The following is a 17,445-nucleotide window of genomic DNA, read 5'->3' on the forward strand; positions in this document are numbered from 1 at the left end:
GGCTGTACCAACTACACGCTCCAGATGCGCTCCAGCCTGGAGTAGACAGGAGATATTGGCTCTCGGCCTGGAGGGAGAAAAGGCTGTTCTGAGCACAGCTACGGACCAGACATAGAAACATGTACAACTATGAGCAGATTGCACACGGGATGTAGGAGAAGGGTATGACAGCAATCAGCAGCAGTGCCACTTGAAAGCAAAGGAACTATGGCAGGCATATCAGAAGGCCAGGGAGGCCAACGATTGATCTGGTGCCGAGCTGCAGAGCTGCCACATTTACAAAGAGCTGCATGCCATACTTACAGACACCCCTCCCCCCCACACACACACCTCCGAGTCACAGGCCCCTGGCATGAACAGCAAGGAGGAGATAGAGGAGGAGGATGTAGGACATGTGACCAATGGGGGGTGAGGGGCTCTGATCCAAGACCTGTTTGAGGCTCTACCACAGCCCAGTCAGTCCCAGCAGTTGAACATGGGTGAGCCCAATGCAAGGCAAGAAACCTCAGGAAAACAAATGTACATTTATTTCCCATTAGTGATGGTGCCCCACAATTTAGCAGGAAACAGCTATTGATTTTTTGTTAATTTACTCATACTAAAAGAGGTAGAGTAGCTATCTACTTTTCACTCCCTTGTAGAGTTAAGCACAGTGGCCATGAGGAGCAGTTTCTTTATGTACACAGGGATGGCCCTTGAATCTTCCTGAGATATCTTGATGAAACTTTCATGAGGTACACTGCAATCCTCTCCCGAAGGTTTCTAGAGATGGCACCCTTCTTTCTTTCTCCTCAGTAGGAGGCTTTTCCACATCAGTTGGAGAACTTCGGCAGGCACAATTACAATATGCTGTTACCTACTCAGAGGCCCCAGGATGTCAGCAGCAGCTGTGTTCTCTGTGCCTTTGTTACCCTCAGGAATGACATCAGCTAAAATTACCACTGCCTGTGTAAAATGGCGCCCATTTTCAGTGCCATTGCCCTGTTCTCATAGTTTCATGCAACTGAGCAATTCCCACCTCAGCTCCCTCACCCGCGGCAGGCCATCCTCGCCATGGTTAGTGCTATTAGTGGCACCAAGTACAAGCACTCCAAAGTAGAAGTGCCAATAAGCATGTCTTGCTTAAACCTTTAGGGGAACAAGGGAAGGGAGTTCTGAAACTTAACTTCCATTTTCCATAGCAACTATACCGACAATGATACCTCTGTATGTTTTATCCATAGCTGCTGCCATTGCGGCCTTGAGGAGTTTCCCCTCCACACCTGTGGAATGCCTGAAGAAGAGAACGATTTGGGATGACTTAGTCGGCAAGATTCTGCAAGTCAGTGATGCATCAGACCATGACCAGAGCGCCTGGAGGATGAATACTGTATGGAGGAGGAAAGGAGGAAAGAGTGGACAGGAGTACCAGCAGAAAAATGAGAGGGAGATGCAACAAGACATAATGGGCTTCTTTGGCAGAAAATACAGATGCTACAGATTCTTGTGGATTTACAGGTTCAGCAATCATGGGCTAGCATTCCTTTGCAGTCCATGGAGAACTCCAGTATAGCACCTCACTACACCCCACCTCAACCTTCCATGTGGGATCAGGCACTACATTCCTACCCCTGCCACTACACTCAGGGGAGCACTAAGGACAATCACAGCTTTACATATACTGACCTGTGAGAGCCACAGTTTATGTATGTGTAGCTAAAATGGATATGAATGTTCCTTCCCCTTCTTTAACTTCAGTTCCATATATTTATGAAGGTTCTAAAGTATCTGCTTTTAACTTGCACCGAATTTTTTTTTAAGTGTTTATGTTACTCAATGAAATTCTATTGTTTGGGAAATAATTCATGGCATTAGTTCTCAACATATGCTGCAGAATGCTTAGCAGTAGCGAATCCACTTACTTTCTTGCTACTGTACAATGTGAGAACTCATAGGATCAGTGACAGAACCATGTAATAATCATAAATGTACACCAAGCACCACAAAATTAATAGGTGCATTGTCAAGGTCATATGCTTAGGATGTACTTCAAGCACCACACAATTCATAACAGGCCCCCAAACAGCAGGGCCACATACAGCACAGTACACCACAACACATTACTGTGGCTCGCTGTTAAAGTGTTCTTTCAAAGCCTCCCTGAGCCATATAGCTCTGTGTTGAGCATGTCTAATAGCCCTTGTGTGCCTATTCAAACTCAGTGGACAGCCACTCCACCTCAACCTCATGGCAACTTTCCCCCCTTTGCTTCACGGACATTATGCAGGACACAACAAGCAGCTATAACCGTTGGGAGATTTTTCTCAATCCGAGTCAACCTTGTGAGTAAATAACGTCAGCACCTCTTCAATCTATCAAAAGCATGTTTAACATTCTGCATCTGCTAAGCCAGCAGTTGAATATTTCTTTGGTGCTGTTGAGGTGCTAGTATACAGCTTCGTGAGCTAGAGGAATAAGGGGTAGACTGGGTCCCCCAAGATCACTATTGGCATTTCAACATCGCCAACAGTAATCTATCGGTCGGGAAAGGAAGTCCATGCTTGTAGCTTTCTGAACTGTCCTGTGTTCTTAAAGATATAAGCGTCATGCACTTTGCTTGACCAGCCACCTTTGATGTTGATGAAGCATCCCTAGAAATCCACTAGTTCTCAATAGTCATAGAAAAGTAGCCATTTTGTTGTTGTACTCTTGTGGCAACGTGGTCTGGTGCCAAAATAGGAATATGCATGCCATCTATCGCTTCACGCAGTTTGGAAATCCCACTGCTGCAAATCCATCCACTATATCCCACACATTGCCAATAATCACCATCCTACATAGCAGGAGATGATTAATGGCCCTGCACACTTGCATCACAACGGCCCCCCACAGTGGATTTTGCAACTCCAAAATGACTTCCTACTGACCGGTAGCAACCTGGCATTGCAAGTTTCCACAGCGGAGAAGTAAACGACAATAGCTGTCAGTACAGCTCTCATTCTGGTGTTCCAGCTCTGGGGCAAACTCAGTATACAGATCCAGGACTGTGGGCTTGCACATCCAAAAGTTCTGCAGCCACTGCTTATCATCCCAAACCTGCATTATAATACAATCTCACCAATCAGTACTCATTTCTCAGGCCCAGAAATGGCACTCCATCATTTACAGCTGCTCCATGAATGCCTCCAACAATCTTGAATTGGTTCTTGCTATGTCCCACAGCAATCTGCCCTTCAAGAAATTATCATGTTCCCTCATCTCTTCTTGCAGCTCTGCAAATACCAGAGTAATTGAATGTCCTGTGTTTGCAATACTCATGGCAATAGTTCAGAGCTCTGCAGGCTCCTTGCTTTTATCAGTGATGGTGGAGAGTGAAAAGTCCCACATGGGTTTGAGGGATTTTCAAAATAGGCATGAAAATTATAGGATAGAGATGACATTATGCAGTGGAGAAAGTTGCATAATAGGAGCTTGTCCCCCACAGTCCCAGTCACCCCGTGTGACTCATTTCTGCTCCACTATGCATTGCCAAAACTTCCTGAAAGACACGGTGTTGGAGAACAGTGAGCTGAACACTGGGCTACCTAGGCATGGTGCATTGCACTGTGCATCAGCACAATCATTCCTGGGGACTACATGCAGTACCAATGCAAGAAGACAAGTGCGCACAGCAATATACTAACTGCGGAAGCTTTATGTCAAGGTAACTGGGGTCGGCAAAAGTTTGTAGTGTAGACTTACCTTTAGGCTATGTCTACACATACAGCTGTGCAATTGTAGTGCTAAACTGTAGACACGACAGCAATGGGAAGCATTCTCCTATCACAGTTAATCCATCTCCCTGAGAGGCAGTAGCTAGGTCACCGGAAGAATTCTTCCATCGACGTAGCGCTGTCTATGCTGGGGATTAGGTCAGCTAAGATATGTCTCTCAGAGGTGTGGACTTTTCACGCTCCTTAGAGAAGCATATGTCAATGTAAGTTTTTAGTGCTGATCAGCTTTCAGAGAGCACCTAATTCAACTGATATCAAGTGAGATACTGAAACCTAGATCTGTACATAAACAGGAAGAGCATTTTCATAATTAAGGTTTCCCCCAATGGAGCCCAAATGTATTGACTTCTAAGGCACACTACAAGACGTACAAATTTACTCCAGATTTTTTCAGAAGTTGTAGCCCTTAAGGGCAATGAGTTTCTTTTGCTGAGCTCTCTTTAGTTGACACTGAATAAGTTTTGCTACATTTTAATGGCTGTGGTATTAGTATGCATTTGGAGCTAGAGAATGTGGCAGGCACATTTTATAAAACTTAAAAATTCCCTACTTGCACCAGTTCCTAAATCCTCAGAAGAACAAGGCTGGAGGCCTTCTGGCAGAGTCTACTGCTTACCACCGCATCCAGGAATTCAATGCATGTCTTCAGATCTGGCCTAGTGTCACAGAACTGTCTGAAGAGAAGTCTCCCTATTGGCTGCTTGTCACAGAGCTGGTTATAGTTTTTTTCTGGGTAAAAGAAGAGATTAAACAAATGACATCATTACAAGCCAGAGTGCTGTTCTTGTCAGCCTCCACCCCAAACCCTGCTTTGCCTCCAGCATTTATAATGGTGTTAAATAAATATATAAAACGGTGTTTTTAATTTATAAGGGGCAGGGGGTCGCACTCAGGGCCTTGCTATGTAAAAGGGGTCACCAGTACAAAAGTTTGAGAAACACTGATTTAGAGCATTTATATTGCAGCTTCCCATTCAGGTAGGACCACCAAGATTTCATGCAATCATCATTAACATGTCAAAGGAGCAGGGCTAAACCACCTGTAAGGTCACAAAGGAAAGTGACAGAGACTTGCTTACCACCACCGCTGCCTCCAACATCCCACCACACACACACAAAATAGTGTAACACTTTTATATTAAATTAGCTGCTAGTTGCCTATATATTAAGGAAAAACACTTACTAAGGTCCTGTATATTACATAGTGGAGTGCCAGCCACAATGCAAACAAAAGCAAGCTGATTCTGTAGACCTTACTCACATGAAGAGTCTCATTACCATAAACAGCACTACTCATGTGACCACGTACTGTGGGATCAGCTTCCCTATTGAATTCCACTATAATCATTTGACCAAAATACCTGTGGTCCATATATTCAACATCAGATAGGATTAGTAAATCATCAACAACAATTATTTGTATTATTGTAGCAGCTAGAAACACTAGCCATGGACCAGGGCCCCATTGTGCAAGGTGCTGTACAATCAATGAACAGAAAGATTTTCTCTGTCAAAACAGTCTTACACTCTTAGTAATGCTTGGAGGAAAGTGTAAAAACCCCCATAATGAACTATTATGAACAACAAGTCCATCGGAAAGCTTCTTCCTAAACCAAGCAGTTGGCCAACATCCTGGAACAAATACGAAATCAGCATCTCTACCCTTCCTTCAGAGTGTATGCACACTAATGATGCACATTAAGGAAAAGGGTGTGTTTTTTTAAATAGGCATGTCCAAGGACAACTGGATCTTGAATTTGGGAGCCTGCCAAAGTGGGTTTGGTATGTTTTTCTGGTGGGCAAGGGAATAAAGACCAAAGAGAGAAAAGGGAGGCAGGGAGGACAAGAGAAGGAAAGAGAGAAAGACCAAAAGCAGAACAAGAGGGGGGGAAAATGTGGATTACAGTATTAAACAGTATAGTTAAATTTTGTGGGTGGGGAAAGAAAGCTGATAGTTCCTGTTTGTCTTACAGATGCCAAAGCTGATTAAGAAGTTTTGTCTTGATAGTTTTATTTGCAACATCTGTGTCCAAAGAAAGAATTAATGCACTTTCATGGTAGCTTGATGCTTACACAGAAGCTTTCCAGTTCAAAAGGTTTCCCACTGAAGGGGTTTACATTTTAATTTCAGTTCTTCAGAGCTGATTTAAAGAGGCTTTAAAAACATAAACAAAAGAAATATCCAATCTGAGGCAATTATAGGTTATTGCTTCAGAAAGGCATGTTGTCACAGTCACAGCAGTATACCCAGATTTCCTTGAACAGGCCACTCTAACATTGTTGCTAGTAACTCGTTAGCATCTGCAATTTTAACATTCTGATGAAGATGCTTCGTTTTTGTGATTTAAACCAGAACATAACAATGTCTTTAAATCACAAGTTAATGAGATTTCAGGAACAGTTTTCTTGGGCACAAATCAACAGTAGCTGTGACGTTTGGTTTCCCCTCAAGAATTCTCAATTAAATTAGAGGACTTGAGGTAAGATTACAAACTAGCAAAATATCTACTCAGAAGCAAGAAGAAACACCTTCATTGGATAATGACATACTCCCACAAGAAATCAGACTTGTGTATTATACACACACACACACACACACCTACCGATTGAATGTCTAAGATCTTCACAGAAACTGAGATGTGGTAACTTTAGCATTTCCTTCCATTTCTTACTGCGTCCATTCCGTTTGCCACACCCTCCTAAAAGGAAAACAAAGCCCTATGTAAACAAGAGTGGTCTACAGGTCGGTCCAATGCTACAATATGCTCTCTTTCCTCTGCAGAGCATATATTGTGATCTTGGGTCATTCTCATTTCTACAGAGAGGTGCCAGATATTTTGCAAGTGGATTGGACTATTTTTTCCTGCAAGCAAGATGATTTAAACAAGCAAATGTGAGTCTCATAACAATTCCCTCATTGTCTTTAATATCTCTGGTGTATTCCAATTTTCTACAATGTGCAAAAATGTTTAGCATCCAGGCACTTTGTACTTGCATGCAGAACATCATCCTTCTGAACCCATAATTCAAATTAACTCTTAAAATTAGACATAGGATTGTGACCCACCCACAAGATCAGAAAAACTTCCATCTATCCAGCTGTGCATATTTTATAAGAAAATTCACAGCTTTGGAGAATCTGAAAATATCTAGGTATATCCAGCAGGTTTAGGATAGGCCAGAAGTCTATAGTGAATTTCCTTCCTTTATTAGCATCACAATTTCAATATCATATTAACAAGTGTGTTTCTATCATTAATCTTTAAAGTAAATATAATCCCACATGTATATTCTGATGCCATACAGAGTTCAATCAACATCTTGAAGGTGCAATTTCAAAGGGTCCTCAAATGCATCTGGCTCCCTTTACCTCCCAAATGGTTTTTGGTTTTATTTTTGTTTTGTTTTTTTTAAAAAAAAGGAAGCAAAAAAGTTACAGAATAAGGAAACAATGCAAGACTGAAGGAGTCAAGAAATTATGACCATTAAAGTTAAGGAATTAAGCACACAAAACTCAGGTTTTACTGCAATGTTAAAAAAAAAAATTGTACATGAATAGCCTTTTCTATTCCATTTTCCATGTAAGAATAAGCATTACTACTATCACTATTATGACAGCACACAGGGGCCCAAGTCATGGACCAGGATCTCGTTCACCACTGTACAAATACATACTGTATGTTTTATCGTACAGACTATATAATATACAGGGTAACCAACATGATAGAATTAACCGCTGTAGAAACTGATCCTTTTGAAGGCTATCAACTTTGTTGTTGTATCAAGAGTAGTTTTTCACGTTTCATAGATACAAACAGGATTTCTTTATTAATTATCTCATGAAGGTATATTTAATTCACTTATTGTAAGATGAAGGTAACAATATAAGAGATTTTAACTTCTCTACACTTAGACCTTAAGATGTCTATTTTCTTAACACAGTGAAGATGTGTATATGTATACATTTTGTGGAGAGGCTGAGTGATCAATAGATATGATCATTTTAAAAGATTGTTATGAAATGTATCAGTTTAGGTATATCAAAATATTTCACAGATATTAAATTTCATGCTTCACAGAGGTTTTTAAAAAGCATTTAATTTTACATACTGAACCAATACAAATGTGTATCCGCATGACAGAGCAGAAGCAGACAGTGAGACATTTTCGAAGCCATATCCTTTAGCAATGAAAATATCACAAGATACCATTAACCACACTTGGGAGGAGACAGGAAGGGTAGCTGCGCACAACACAGTTACAGGATGCATTAGATTTACCGCAGTGTTCTGTTTTTCTCTAGCTCTGCCCAGCCTCAAAATTCACCACAAAAAGGTGCAATATTTACAAGTATCTTCCCTACCAACCATCCCAGTTTAGGAGGATATCTTCAATGCTCCAGTAAAAAAAGTTTAACATGTCTGTCTGTCTGTGTAATCTGATCTTTGAAAGAGACCCATCTCTAGTGGGAGAAGTGGGGGGCCTGTGAATCCAGGGGAGGTCAACTTTGAAGAAAAAAGGGCCAAGTGGGGCAAGACTATGTATAGTAACATGTCTAGGAACCCTAACAGCCATGCATGCGCTAGGTTCCCAAATGCCCCGTTGGTCTTGGGTCCTGCTGAACTAGTTCTCTGTTGGCATTCTATTGTTAATTTTCTAAAGTGGGACTGACAAAACAAAGATACTGCAATTGCAGTTTTGAACAGGCAATGTTGTATGAGGTATCAAACAACCCAGTTAGTGTGTTTGATGGCACACTGTCCAACTATAGCAAATGGGGAGGAGACATGCTTTGTGACTGCAACATTTTGTTGCAGAAAACTTCTGATCTAGGACGTATGCTAAATAAACCAGCTTCTAAAGACACAAAAAAGTAAGGTTTCAGAGTAGCAGCAGTGTTAGTCTGTATCCGCAAAAAGAAGACCAATAAGACCATTGCACTGATCACCGTAGTTCAGGCCTCAATACTGGTAAATAATCAAGAATGCCTACTGGTACTTTGCCCCAAATATTGTGAGAAATTTGTAAGTCCTTTGTTCCTCAGTTTACAAAAAAGGGAATTTTTTAAAGATCACCATCCAGTCACATTCATCCTCTTTTATAAAGTTGAATATCTTGTTCATGATATACTACAGTCAACAGCTTATTTGATTCACTGCAACCAGCCTGGTTCTATGTGCTCTGGTTCCTATTATAATTAGGAACATATCTATAATAACATGAAAAGAACAAGTCAGGCTATCCAGTGTTGAGAATGCCGAATGCATCAACAGAGGATCCAACAAGGTTTTTTGGTTTTATTTTTTAAAAACAACTCTCTTAAATACGCTGTTTCTGTTAAAAATTGTGCAGGAGAGTAATTTACTTTTCAGCTGAAGACTCATCTTATTGTGCATCTTGTTACACTTCTGTAGCAATTCAAAACCAGCTATAACTGAGGCTGCAATGATTATGGTGTGTGACAATATCTATTGATTCCAGAGCTCCTGCCCTGAAATCTCACTGAGAGGTGCTTCAGATAAATTCTTATAGAAAGACATGTGCTCTGCTTTGCCAAACAGAAATGATGAAACTGACAGGTTCTGAAATCTCTGCTTTATGGCTGAGCAACAGGCTTCAAATGTAAGAGAGTCCTAGTTAAACATAACACATGAAGGAAGCAACTGAATACTGACAAAATGTGCAAGTGCTTATATACAGAGTCTAAATACTAAGATGGGCGAACTAGAATGCCTGGCATTAAATGAGAACATTGATAGAATAGGCATTAAGGAAACTTGGTGGAATGAGGATAATTAATGGTGCATGGTAATACCAGGATACAAAATACACAGGAATGACAGAGTGGCACCATATGTGAAAGAAAGCAGAGTCAAATAAGTAAAACATCTTCAGTGAATCCAACAGTACCACAGAATTTCTACAGATAGAAATTCCATGCCTGAACAATAAGAGGATAGCAGTAGAAATATTCTACTGCAGATACGACCAGTACTGTGACAGAGACTGTGAAATGCTCAAGATTATTATTGCATTTTCTGCCTTTGTAGCCACTCTAATGGAGGATTTCAAAATAACCCCATATTAACTGGATGTGTGTCATCTCAGGATGGAATGCAGAAATAAGGTTTCTAGACACAATAAGTGACAGCTTCTTGGAGAAGCTTTGCCTGCAACCCACAAGGAGAGAGGCCATTCTTGATCTAGTCCTAAGTGTAGCACAGGATCTGGTACAAGAGGTGACTATGATCGCTGTTACTGAGCAGTTCACCTGTAATGTAATTGAATTTAACATCTTTGTAGGGGCAAAAAATTCCAAAGAAGCCCATCACAGTAGCATTTAACTTCAAAAAGGGAAACCACACAAATATGAGAAAGCTGGTTAAATGGAAATTAAAAGGAACAGTCACAACGGTGAAATGCCTGCAATAGTATGGAGACTATTTAAAAATATCTTAGAGACCCAAATGAAATGAAATTGCATTGGTCTTCACAACTGAGGATATGAGGGAGATTCCCAAACCTGAGCCATTCTTTTAGGTGACACATCTGAGGAACTGTCCCAGATTGAAGTGTCAGAGGAGATTTTGGAACAAATTGATAAACTAAACAGTAATAAGTCACTAGGACCAGATGGTATTCACCCAGAAGTTCTGAAGGAACTCAAATGTGAAATTGAATAACTACTAACTGTAGTCTGTAACCTATCATTTAAATCAGCTTCTGCACCAAAATGACTGGAGGATAGCTAACGTGACGCCAATTTTTTTAAAAGGGCTCCAGAGGTAATCCCGCAATTACAGGCCGGTAAACCTGACTTCAGTATTGGGCAAACTGGTTGAAACAACAGTAAAGAACAAAATTGTCAGACATATAGATGAACATAATTTGTTGGGGAAAAGTCAACATCGTTTGTGTAAAGGGAAATTGTGCCTCACCAGTCTACTAGAATTCTTTGAGGGGGTGGGTCAACAAGCATGTGGACAAGGGTCATCCAGTGGCTATCGAGTACTTAGATTTTCAGAAAGCCTTGACAAGGTCCCTCACCAAAGCTTCTTCAGCAAAGTAAGCTGTCATGGGATAAGAGGGAAGGTCCTCTCATGGATCGGTAACTAGTTAAAAGATAGGAAATAAATGGTCAGTTTTCAGAATGGAGAGAGGTAAATAGTGGTGTCCCCTTGGGCTCTATACTGGGACCAGTCCTATTCAACATATTCATAAATGATCTGGAAAAAGGGGTAAACAGTGAAGTGACAAAATTTGCAGATGATACAAAACTACTCAAGATAGTTAAGTCTGAGGCAGTCTGCGAAGAACTACAAAAGGATCTCTCAAAGCTAGGTGTCAGGGCAACAAAATAGGAGATGAAATTCAATGTTGATAAATGCAAAGTAATGCACATTGGAAAACATAATCCCAACTATACATATACAATGATGGGGTCTAAATTGGCTGTCACCACTCAAGAAAGATGTTGGAGTCATCGTGGTTAGTTCTCTGAAAACATCCACTCAATGTGCAGTGGCAGTCAAAAAAATAAACAGAATGTTGGAAATCATTAAGAAAGGGATAGATAAGACAGAAAATATCATATTGCCTCTATATAAATCCATGGTATGCCCATATCTTGAATACTGCATGCAGATGTGGTAGCCGCATCTCAAAAAAGATATATTGGACTTGGAAAAGGTTCAGAAAAGGGCAACAAAAATTATTAGGGGTATGGAATGGCTACTATATGAGAAGAGATTAATAAGACTGGGACTTTTCAGCTTGGAAAAGAGACAACAAAGGGGGGATATGATTGAGGTCTATAAAATCATGACTGCTGTGGAGAAATTAAATAAGGAAGTGTTATTTACTCCTTCTCATAACACAAGAACTAGGGGTCACCAAATGAAATTAATTGGCAGCAGATTTAAAATGAACAAAAGGAAGTATTTTTTCACACAACGCAGTCAACCTGTGGAACTCTTTGCCAGAGGATGTTGTGAAGGCCAAGACTATAACAGTGTTCAAAAAAAAACTAGATAAATTCATGGAAGATAGGTCCATTAATGGCTATTAGCCAGGATGGACAGGGATGGTGTCCCCCGACTCAGTTTTCCAGAAGCTGGGAATGAGCGACAGTGAATGGATCACTTCATGATAACCTGTTCTGTTCATTCCCTCTGGAGCACCTGGCACTGGCCACTGTCAAAAGACGGCATACCGGACTAGATGGACCTTTGGTCTGACACAGTATGGCAGTTCTTATGTATGCCCCAATGAAACAAAAACCACACACACACACACACAAAAAGAAAAAAAAAAAAAACCACCCAGCACCACACACACAAGCATACACAGAGTCAGAGGACCACAAAAAAAAGCCATAATGGCAAAACAGAGTAAAGAAATGGTTAGAGGCAAAAAGGCATCCTTTAAAAATTGGAAGTCAAATCCTAGTGAGGAAAATAGAGAAGATCATAAACTCTAGCAAGTCAAGTATAAAAAGGCAGGCCAGGAAAGAATATGAAGACCAACCAGCTAAGGACACAAAAACTAACAGCAAAACTTTTTCAATATATCAGAAGTAGGAAGTGGAGAAAGTGATAAGGAAGTGTTATTCACCCCTTCACACAAAACACAAACCAGAGGTCACCCAAGGAAATTAATAGGCAGCAGTTTTAAAACAAACATGTGGAAGTATTCCACACATCATACCATTAACCCGTGGAATGCATTTGCCAGGGATGTTGTGAAGGCGAAGAGTATAACTGGGTTAAAAAAAGAATGAGAAATTCATGGAAGATAGGTCCATCAATGGCTATTAACCAAGACGGTCAGGGACGCAACCCCACACTCTGTCTCCCCCTAAACCTCCAACTGCTACAAGCTGAGACTGGATGACAGGGGAATTGTTCACTCAATAGTTGCCCTGTTCTTTTCATTGCCTCAGAAGCACCTGTCATTGGCCACTGTCAGAAGACAGGATACTGGGCTACATGGACCATTGGTTTGACCCAATATGTCCATTCTTCTGTTCTAATTAGCCACTAGTTTAGCCTCCCTCAGATGTATCTATGGGCTAGATAGGTCTCCAACAGCAAGTGATACACCTTCATATGGGGGGGAAAGAGGGGAGAAACTGTTGTGAGAATGACACTATGGTTATGACTGAAAAGGCACTTTAATAAGAACAAGTTTTCAAGCACTTAAGAGTTTCCCAAAAAACATTACCCCTTGGGATGAAATTTCTCATGTTTACTTTCAGCGTAAAGAGGCAGAGAGGGGGGTGCAGACTCTGGGGTGGGGCCAAAAATGAGGAGTTCAGGGTGCAGGAGGGGGCTCCAGGCTGGGGCAGTGGGTTGGGTTGTCGCAGGGGGGGTGAGGGCTCCGGCTGGGGCTGAAGGGTTGTGGGTACAGGAGGGTGCTTTGGGTTGGAACCGAAGGCGGGAGGGGGATCAGGGCTGGGGCGGGGGGTCAGGGTGCAGGAGGGGGTCAGGGTGCAAGCTCTGGGCGGTGTTTAACTCAAGCAGCTCCCAGAAGCAGTGGCATGTCCCCCCTCCGGCTCCTACACAGAGGCGCAGCCAGGCAGCTCTGTGCGCTGCCCTGTCCGCAGGTGTTGCCCCTGCAGCTCCCATTGGCTGTGGTTCCCAGCCAATGGGAGCTGTGGGGGTGCCACTTAGGGTGGGGGCAGTGTGCAGAGCCCCTTGACTGCCCCCATGCATAGGAGCTGGAGGGGGGACATGCCACGGCTTCCAGAAGCTGCATGGAGTGGGCAAGCCCCCAATCCTACTCCCCAGCTGGAGCTTGAAAGCTGGATTAAAACATCTGGAGGGCCAGATGCGGCCCCCGGGCCACAGTTTGCCCACCCTTGCATTAGATCATTTTTGAGTTATCAAGGCATGATACATTAAATGTTTCCAGCTGTTTTTTTAAACATTCAACTAATCATTTTTTGAAGAAAAGATGGCTGGTTTTTTTGCCTACCTTATATGAGTCCTCAGTGAAAAAACAAAGATGTTTGTTGCAAAGAAGTCTTATATGTGACAATGAAGAAATCTTGTTTGGAAATAAAGTTTAGGAAGCTGAGCATATTTTTCAAAGCAGCAGATGATTTTCCTCTATATAGTCAGCCAGAAGGTGGTCACATTAATGTGCATTTATTTCAGTGATTACACTACTCCTTGTCTTTCTGGTGATAGGCAGAAGTAAAGAAATTGGACTCTGTACTATATGATCAAAGTCTTTATTAGCAAAGTAATGGTAAGATGCTCCTAAGTAAATCCATAAGATCTATGCGATAGGATCCAGTGACTAGCGCAGGGGTGGCCAACCTAAGCCTGAGAAGGTGCCAGAATTTACCAATGTACATTGCCAAAGAGCCACAGTAATACGTCAGCAGCTCCACATCCACTTCCCAACCCCCAGCACCTCCCACCTGCGGGCAGCCCCTACCAATCAGCGCCTACTCCCCCCACAATCAGCTGTTTCACGTGCGCAGGAGGCTAAGGGGAGGGAGGGGAGAGGAGTGAGGGCATTGCAGGCTCAGGGGAAGGGGCAGAGTAGGGGCAGGGCTTGGGGCAGAGCAGGGGGTTGAACAGCGAGCACCCTTCAGCACATTGGAAAGTTAGCATCTATAGCTCCAGCCCCAGAATCACTGCCTAGGTAAGGAGCCACAGATTAACCTATGAAGAGTCACATGCAGCTCAGGAGCCACAGGTTGGCCACCCCTGGATTACAGCACTAGAAGACTTTGGGCAAGTCACAATATCTATTTCTCTCTTAGTTTCGCCACCTGTATATTGCAGATAAAGATCCTATCCACCTTTGAAAAATACTTGAACTCTATGGTTCAAGAGCACTCAGGAAGTGCAATACTATGGGTTCATGTTTGCTTCCACAGAAATACTTGCACAACTAACTCCAAAAGCCAAACAATCAGATAACATTAGATGAGAAAGCCAAGTCAGCCCCACCCAGCAGAGCTCTGAAAGCACACAACTGTATCAAAAACACACTACGTGCCTTTATCTGAATGTGATCGAAGGCTTGGTCTTCATCATTTTTGAAAAAGTTCAGTGACAGGAGATATAAGGAGAACACAGATACAGAGTTACAATTCCCCTCCATCAGCCATAAACTTGCATAGTACATGATTTACAGGCTCAAACCCAAGAGTATATAGTAATACACAGCACTTTGGGTACCCACATGGCCCCACAGCATGCCAACATTTAATGGCTGACTTAGAACAACGCTTCCTCAGCTCTCGTCCCCTAACGCCCCTACTCTACTTGCGCTATATTGATGACATCTTCATCATCCTCATCATCCATGGGAAAGAGGCCCTTGAGGAAGTCCACCAGGATGTCAACAATTTCCACCCCACCATCAACCTCAGCCTGGACCAGTCCACACAAGAGATCCACTTCCTGGACACTACAGTGCAAATAAGTGATGGTCACATAAACACCACCCTAAACTGGAAACCTACTGATCACTATACTTACCTACATGCCTCCAGCTTTCATCCAGACTACATCACATGATTAATTGTCTACAGCCAAGGTCAAAGATACAACCGCATTTGTTCCAATCCCTCAGAGAGAGACAAACACCTACAGGATCTCTATCAAGCGTTCTTAAAACTACAATACCCACCTGCTGAAGTGAAGAAACAGATTGACAGAGCCAGAAGGGTTCCGAGAAGTCACCTACCACAGGACAGGCCCAACAAAGAAAACAGAACACCACTAGCCATCACCTTCAGTCCCCAACTAAAACCTCTCCAGCACATCATCAAGGATCTACAACCTATCCTGAAGAACAATCCCTCACTCTCACAGACCTTGGGAGACAGGCCAGTCATTGCATACAGGCAGCCCCCCAACCTGAAGCAAATACTCACCAGCAACTACACATCACACAACAAAAACACTAACCTAGGAACCTATCCCTGCAACAAACCCTGTTGCCAACTCTGTCCACATATCTATTCAAGGCACACCATAATAGGACCTAACCACATCTGCCACACCATGAGGGACTCATTCACCTGCACATCTATGGATGTGATATATGCCATCATGTGCCAGCAATGCCCCTCTGCCATGTACGTATTTTTCTCTACGCAAAAGAATAAATGGACACAAATCAGACATCAAGAATTATAACATTCAAAAAACAGTCAGAGAACACTTCATCCTCCGTGGACACTCAACAACAGATTTGAAAGAGGCAACTCTTCAACAAAAAAACTTCAAAAATAGACTCCAACGAGAAACTGCAGAACTGGAATTAATTTCCAAACTGGACACCATCAAATTAGGCCTGAATAAAGACTGGGAGTGGATGGGTCACTTCAAAAACTAAAAACGAATTTCACCATGCTAATTTCCCCCTACTGTTACTCACACTTTCTTGTCAACTGTTTGAAATGGGCCGCCCTGATTACCACTACAAAAGAGATTTTTCCTCCTGTTGAAAATAGCTCACTTTAATTGAATTGTCTCCTTAGAACTTACCCCCCAGTTGGTAAGGCAACTCCCATCTTTTCATGTACTGTGTATATATATCTTCCTACTGTATTTTCCACTCCATGCATCTGATGAAGTGGGTTTTAGCCCACGAAAGCGTATGCCCAAATAAATTTATTAGTCTCTAAAGGTATGTCTACACTACAAAATTAGGTCCAATTTACAGAAGTCGACTTTTATACAAGCAATTTTATACAGTCGATTGTGTGTCCCCCCACTAAGCACATTAAGTCGGTGGAGTGCATCCACAGTACCGTGGCTAGCATCGACTTTCAGAGCGTTGCACTGTGGGTAGCTATGCCACAGTTCCAGCAGTCTCCGCCTCCTATTGGAATTCTGGGTTAAGCTCCCAATGCCTGATGGGGCAAAAACATTGTCGCAGATGGTTTTGGGTACATGTCATCAGTCGCCCCTTCCTCTGTGAAAGCAATGGCAGACAATCATTTCGCGCTTTTTTTGTGTGTGCGGGGGGGCGATGCCTGCAGACAAGAGCTGTGTGGAGCCGCTTGCGTACTTCCGCCTAGGAGACGGACCTGCTACTGGCTGCTTCCAGGGCACAGCATGGTCCACAGTGCCAGGACAGGCAGGAAGCCTGCCTTAGCACCCCCACTGCGCCACTGACCAGGAGCCACCCGAGGTAAAACTATGCTGCAACCCTACGCCCCAATCCCCTGCCCCAGCCCTGAGCCCCTTCCGGTACTCCAAACACCGCATTCTCATCCCCACCCCAGAGCCTGCAAAGCCAACTCAGAGCCCTGACCCCCTCCTGCACCCCAACCCCTTGCCCCAGCCCTGAGCCCCCGCAACCCAGAGCCCCCTCCTGCACCCTAAGCCCTCATCCCTGGCCCCACCCCACAGCCCTCACCCCAACCCTCTGCCCCAGCCCTGAGCCCCTCCCACACCCCAAGCCCCTCATCCCCAGCTCCGTTGCATCACGGGCATCAACAATTTTCTTCAACTGGGTCGCCAGAAAAAAAGTTTGAAAACCACTGCTCTAGATTAACATTAATTTACTCATCTCACACATCAATTCCTTATTATCCCCTCAGAACGGAGAAATAGCTACTTCTCCCAACAATCCCTTACAACAGGGGTGGGCAAACTTTTTGGCCCAAGGGCCACATGTGGGTGAGAAAATTGATTGCAGGGCCAGGGCAGGAGGTTGGGGTG

At 43.0% G+C, this 17,445-nt stretch overlaps 1 protein-coding gene and 1 long non-coding RNA gene across 6 annotated transcripts in view; one reads left to right on the forward strand and one right to left on the reverse strand.

Moving 5' to 3' along the window:
• The window catches only part of LOC140910802 (uncharacterized), a 64,082-nt gene extending 59,474 nt beyond the window's left edge, over positions 1-4,608 (forward strand). For both annotated transcript variants that reach the window (XR_012158739.2, XR_012158738.2), the window contains exon 7: positions 1,224-4,608. This is a non-coding gene — a long non-coding RNA (uncharacterized LOC140910802). The remainder of the gene's footprint in view (positions 1-1,223) is intronic.
• GRK4 (G protein-coupled receptor kinase 4) overlaps positions 1-17,445 on the reverse strand; it is an 82,741-nt gene that overhangs the window by 53,573 nt on the left and 11,723 nt on the right. For 3 of the 4 annotated variants that reach the window (XM_073342660.2, XM_073342658.2, XM_073342663.2), the window contains exons 2-3: positions 6,355-6,450; positions 4,369-4,481 (exon numbers count right to left, since the gene is read on the reverse strand). In XM_073342660.2, the coding sequence (XP_073198761.2) occupies positions 4,369-4,481; positions 6,355-6,450 (209 nt within the window). Of the gene's footprint in view, positions 1-4,368; positions 4,482-6,354; positions 6,451-10,689; positions 10,825-17,445 lie in introns of those variants that run through there. The other variant, XM_073342661.2, reaches the window with a different exon arrangement.

This window comes from Lepidochelys kempii, chromosome 4, assembly GCF_965140285.1.
Source record: "Lepidochelys kempii isolate rLepKem1 chromosome 4, rLepKem1.hap1, whole genome shotgun sequence".
NCBI lineage: Eukaryota > Metazoa > Chordata > Testudines > Cheloniidae > Lepidochelys > Lepidochelys kempii.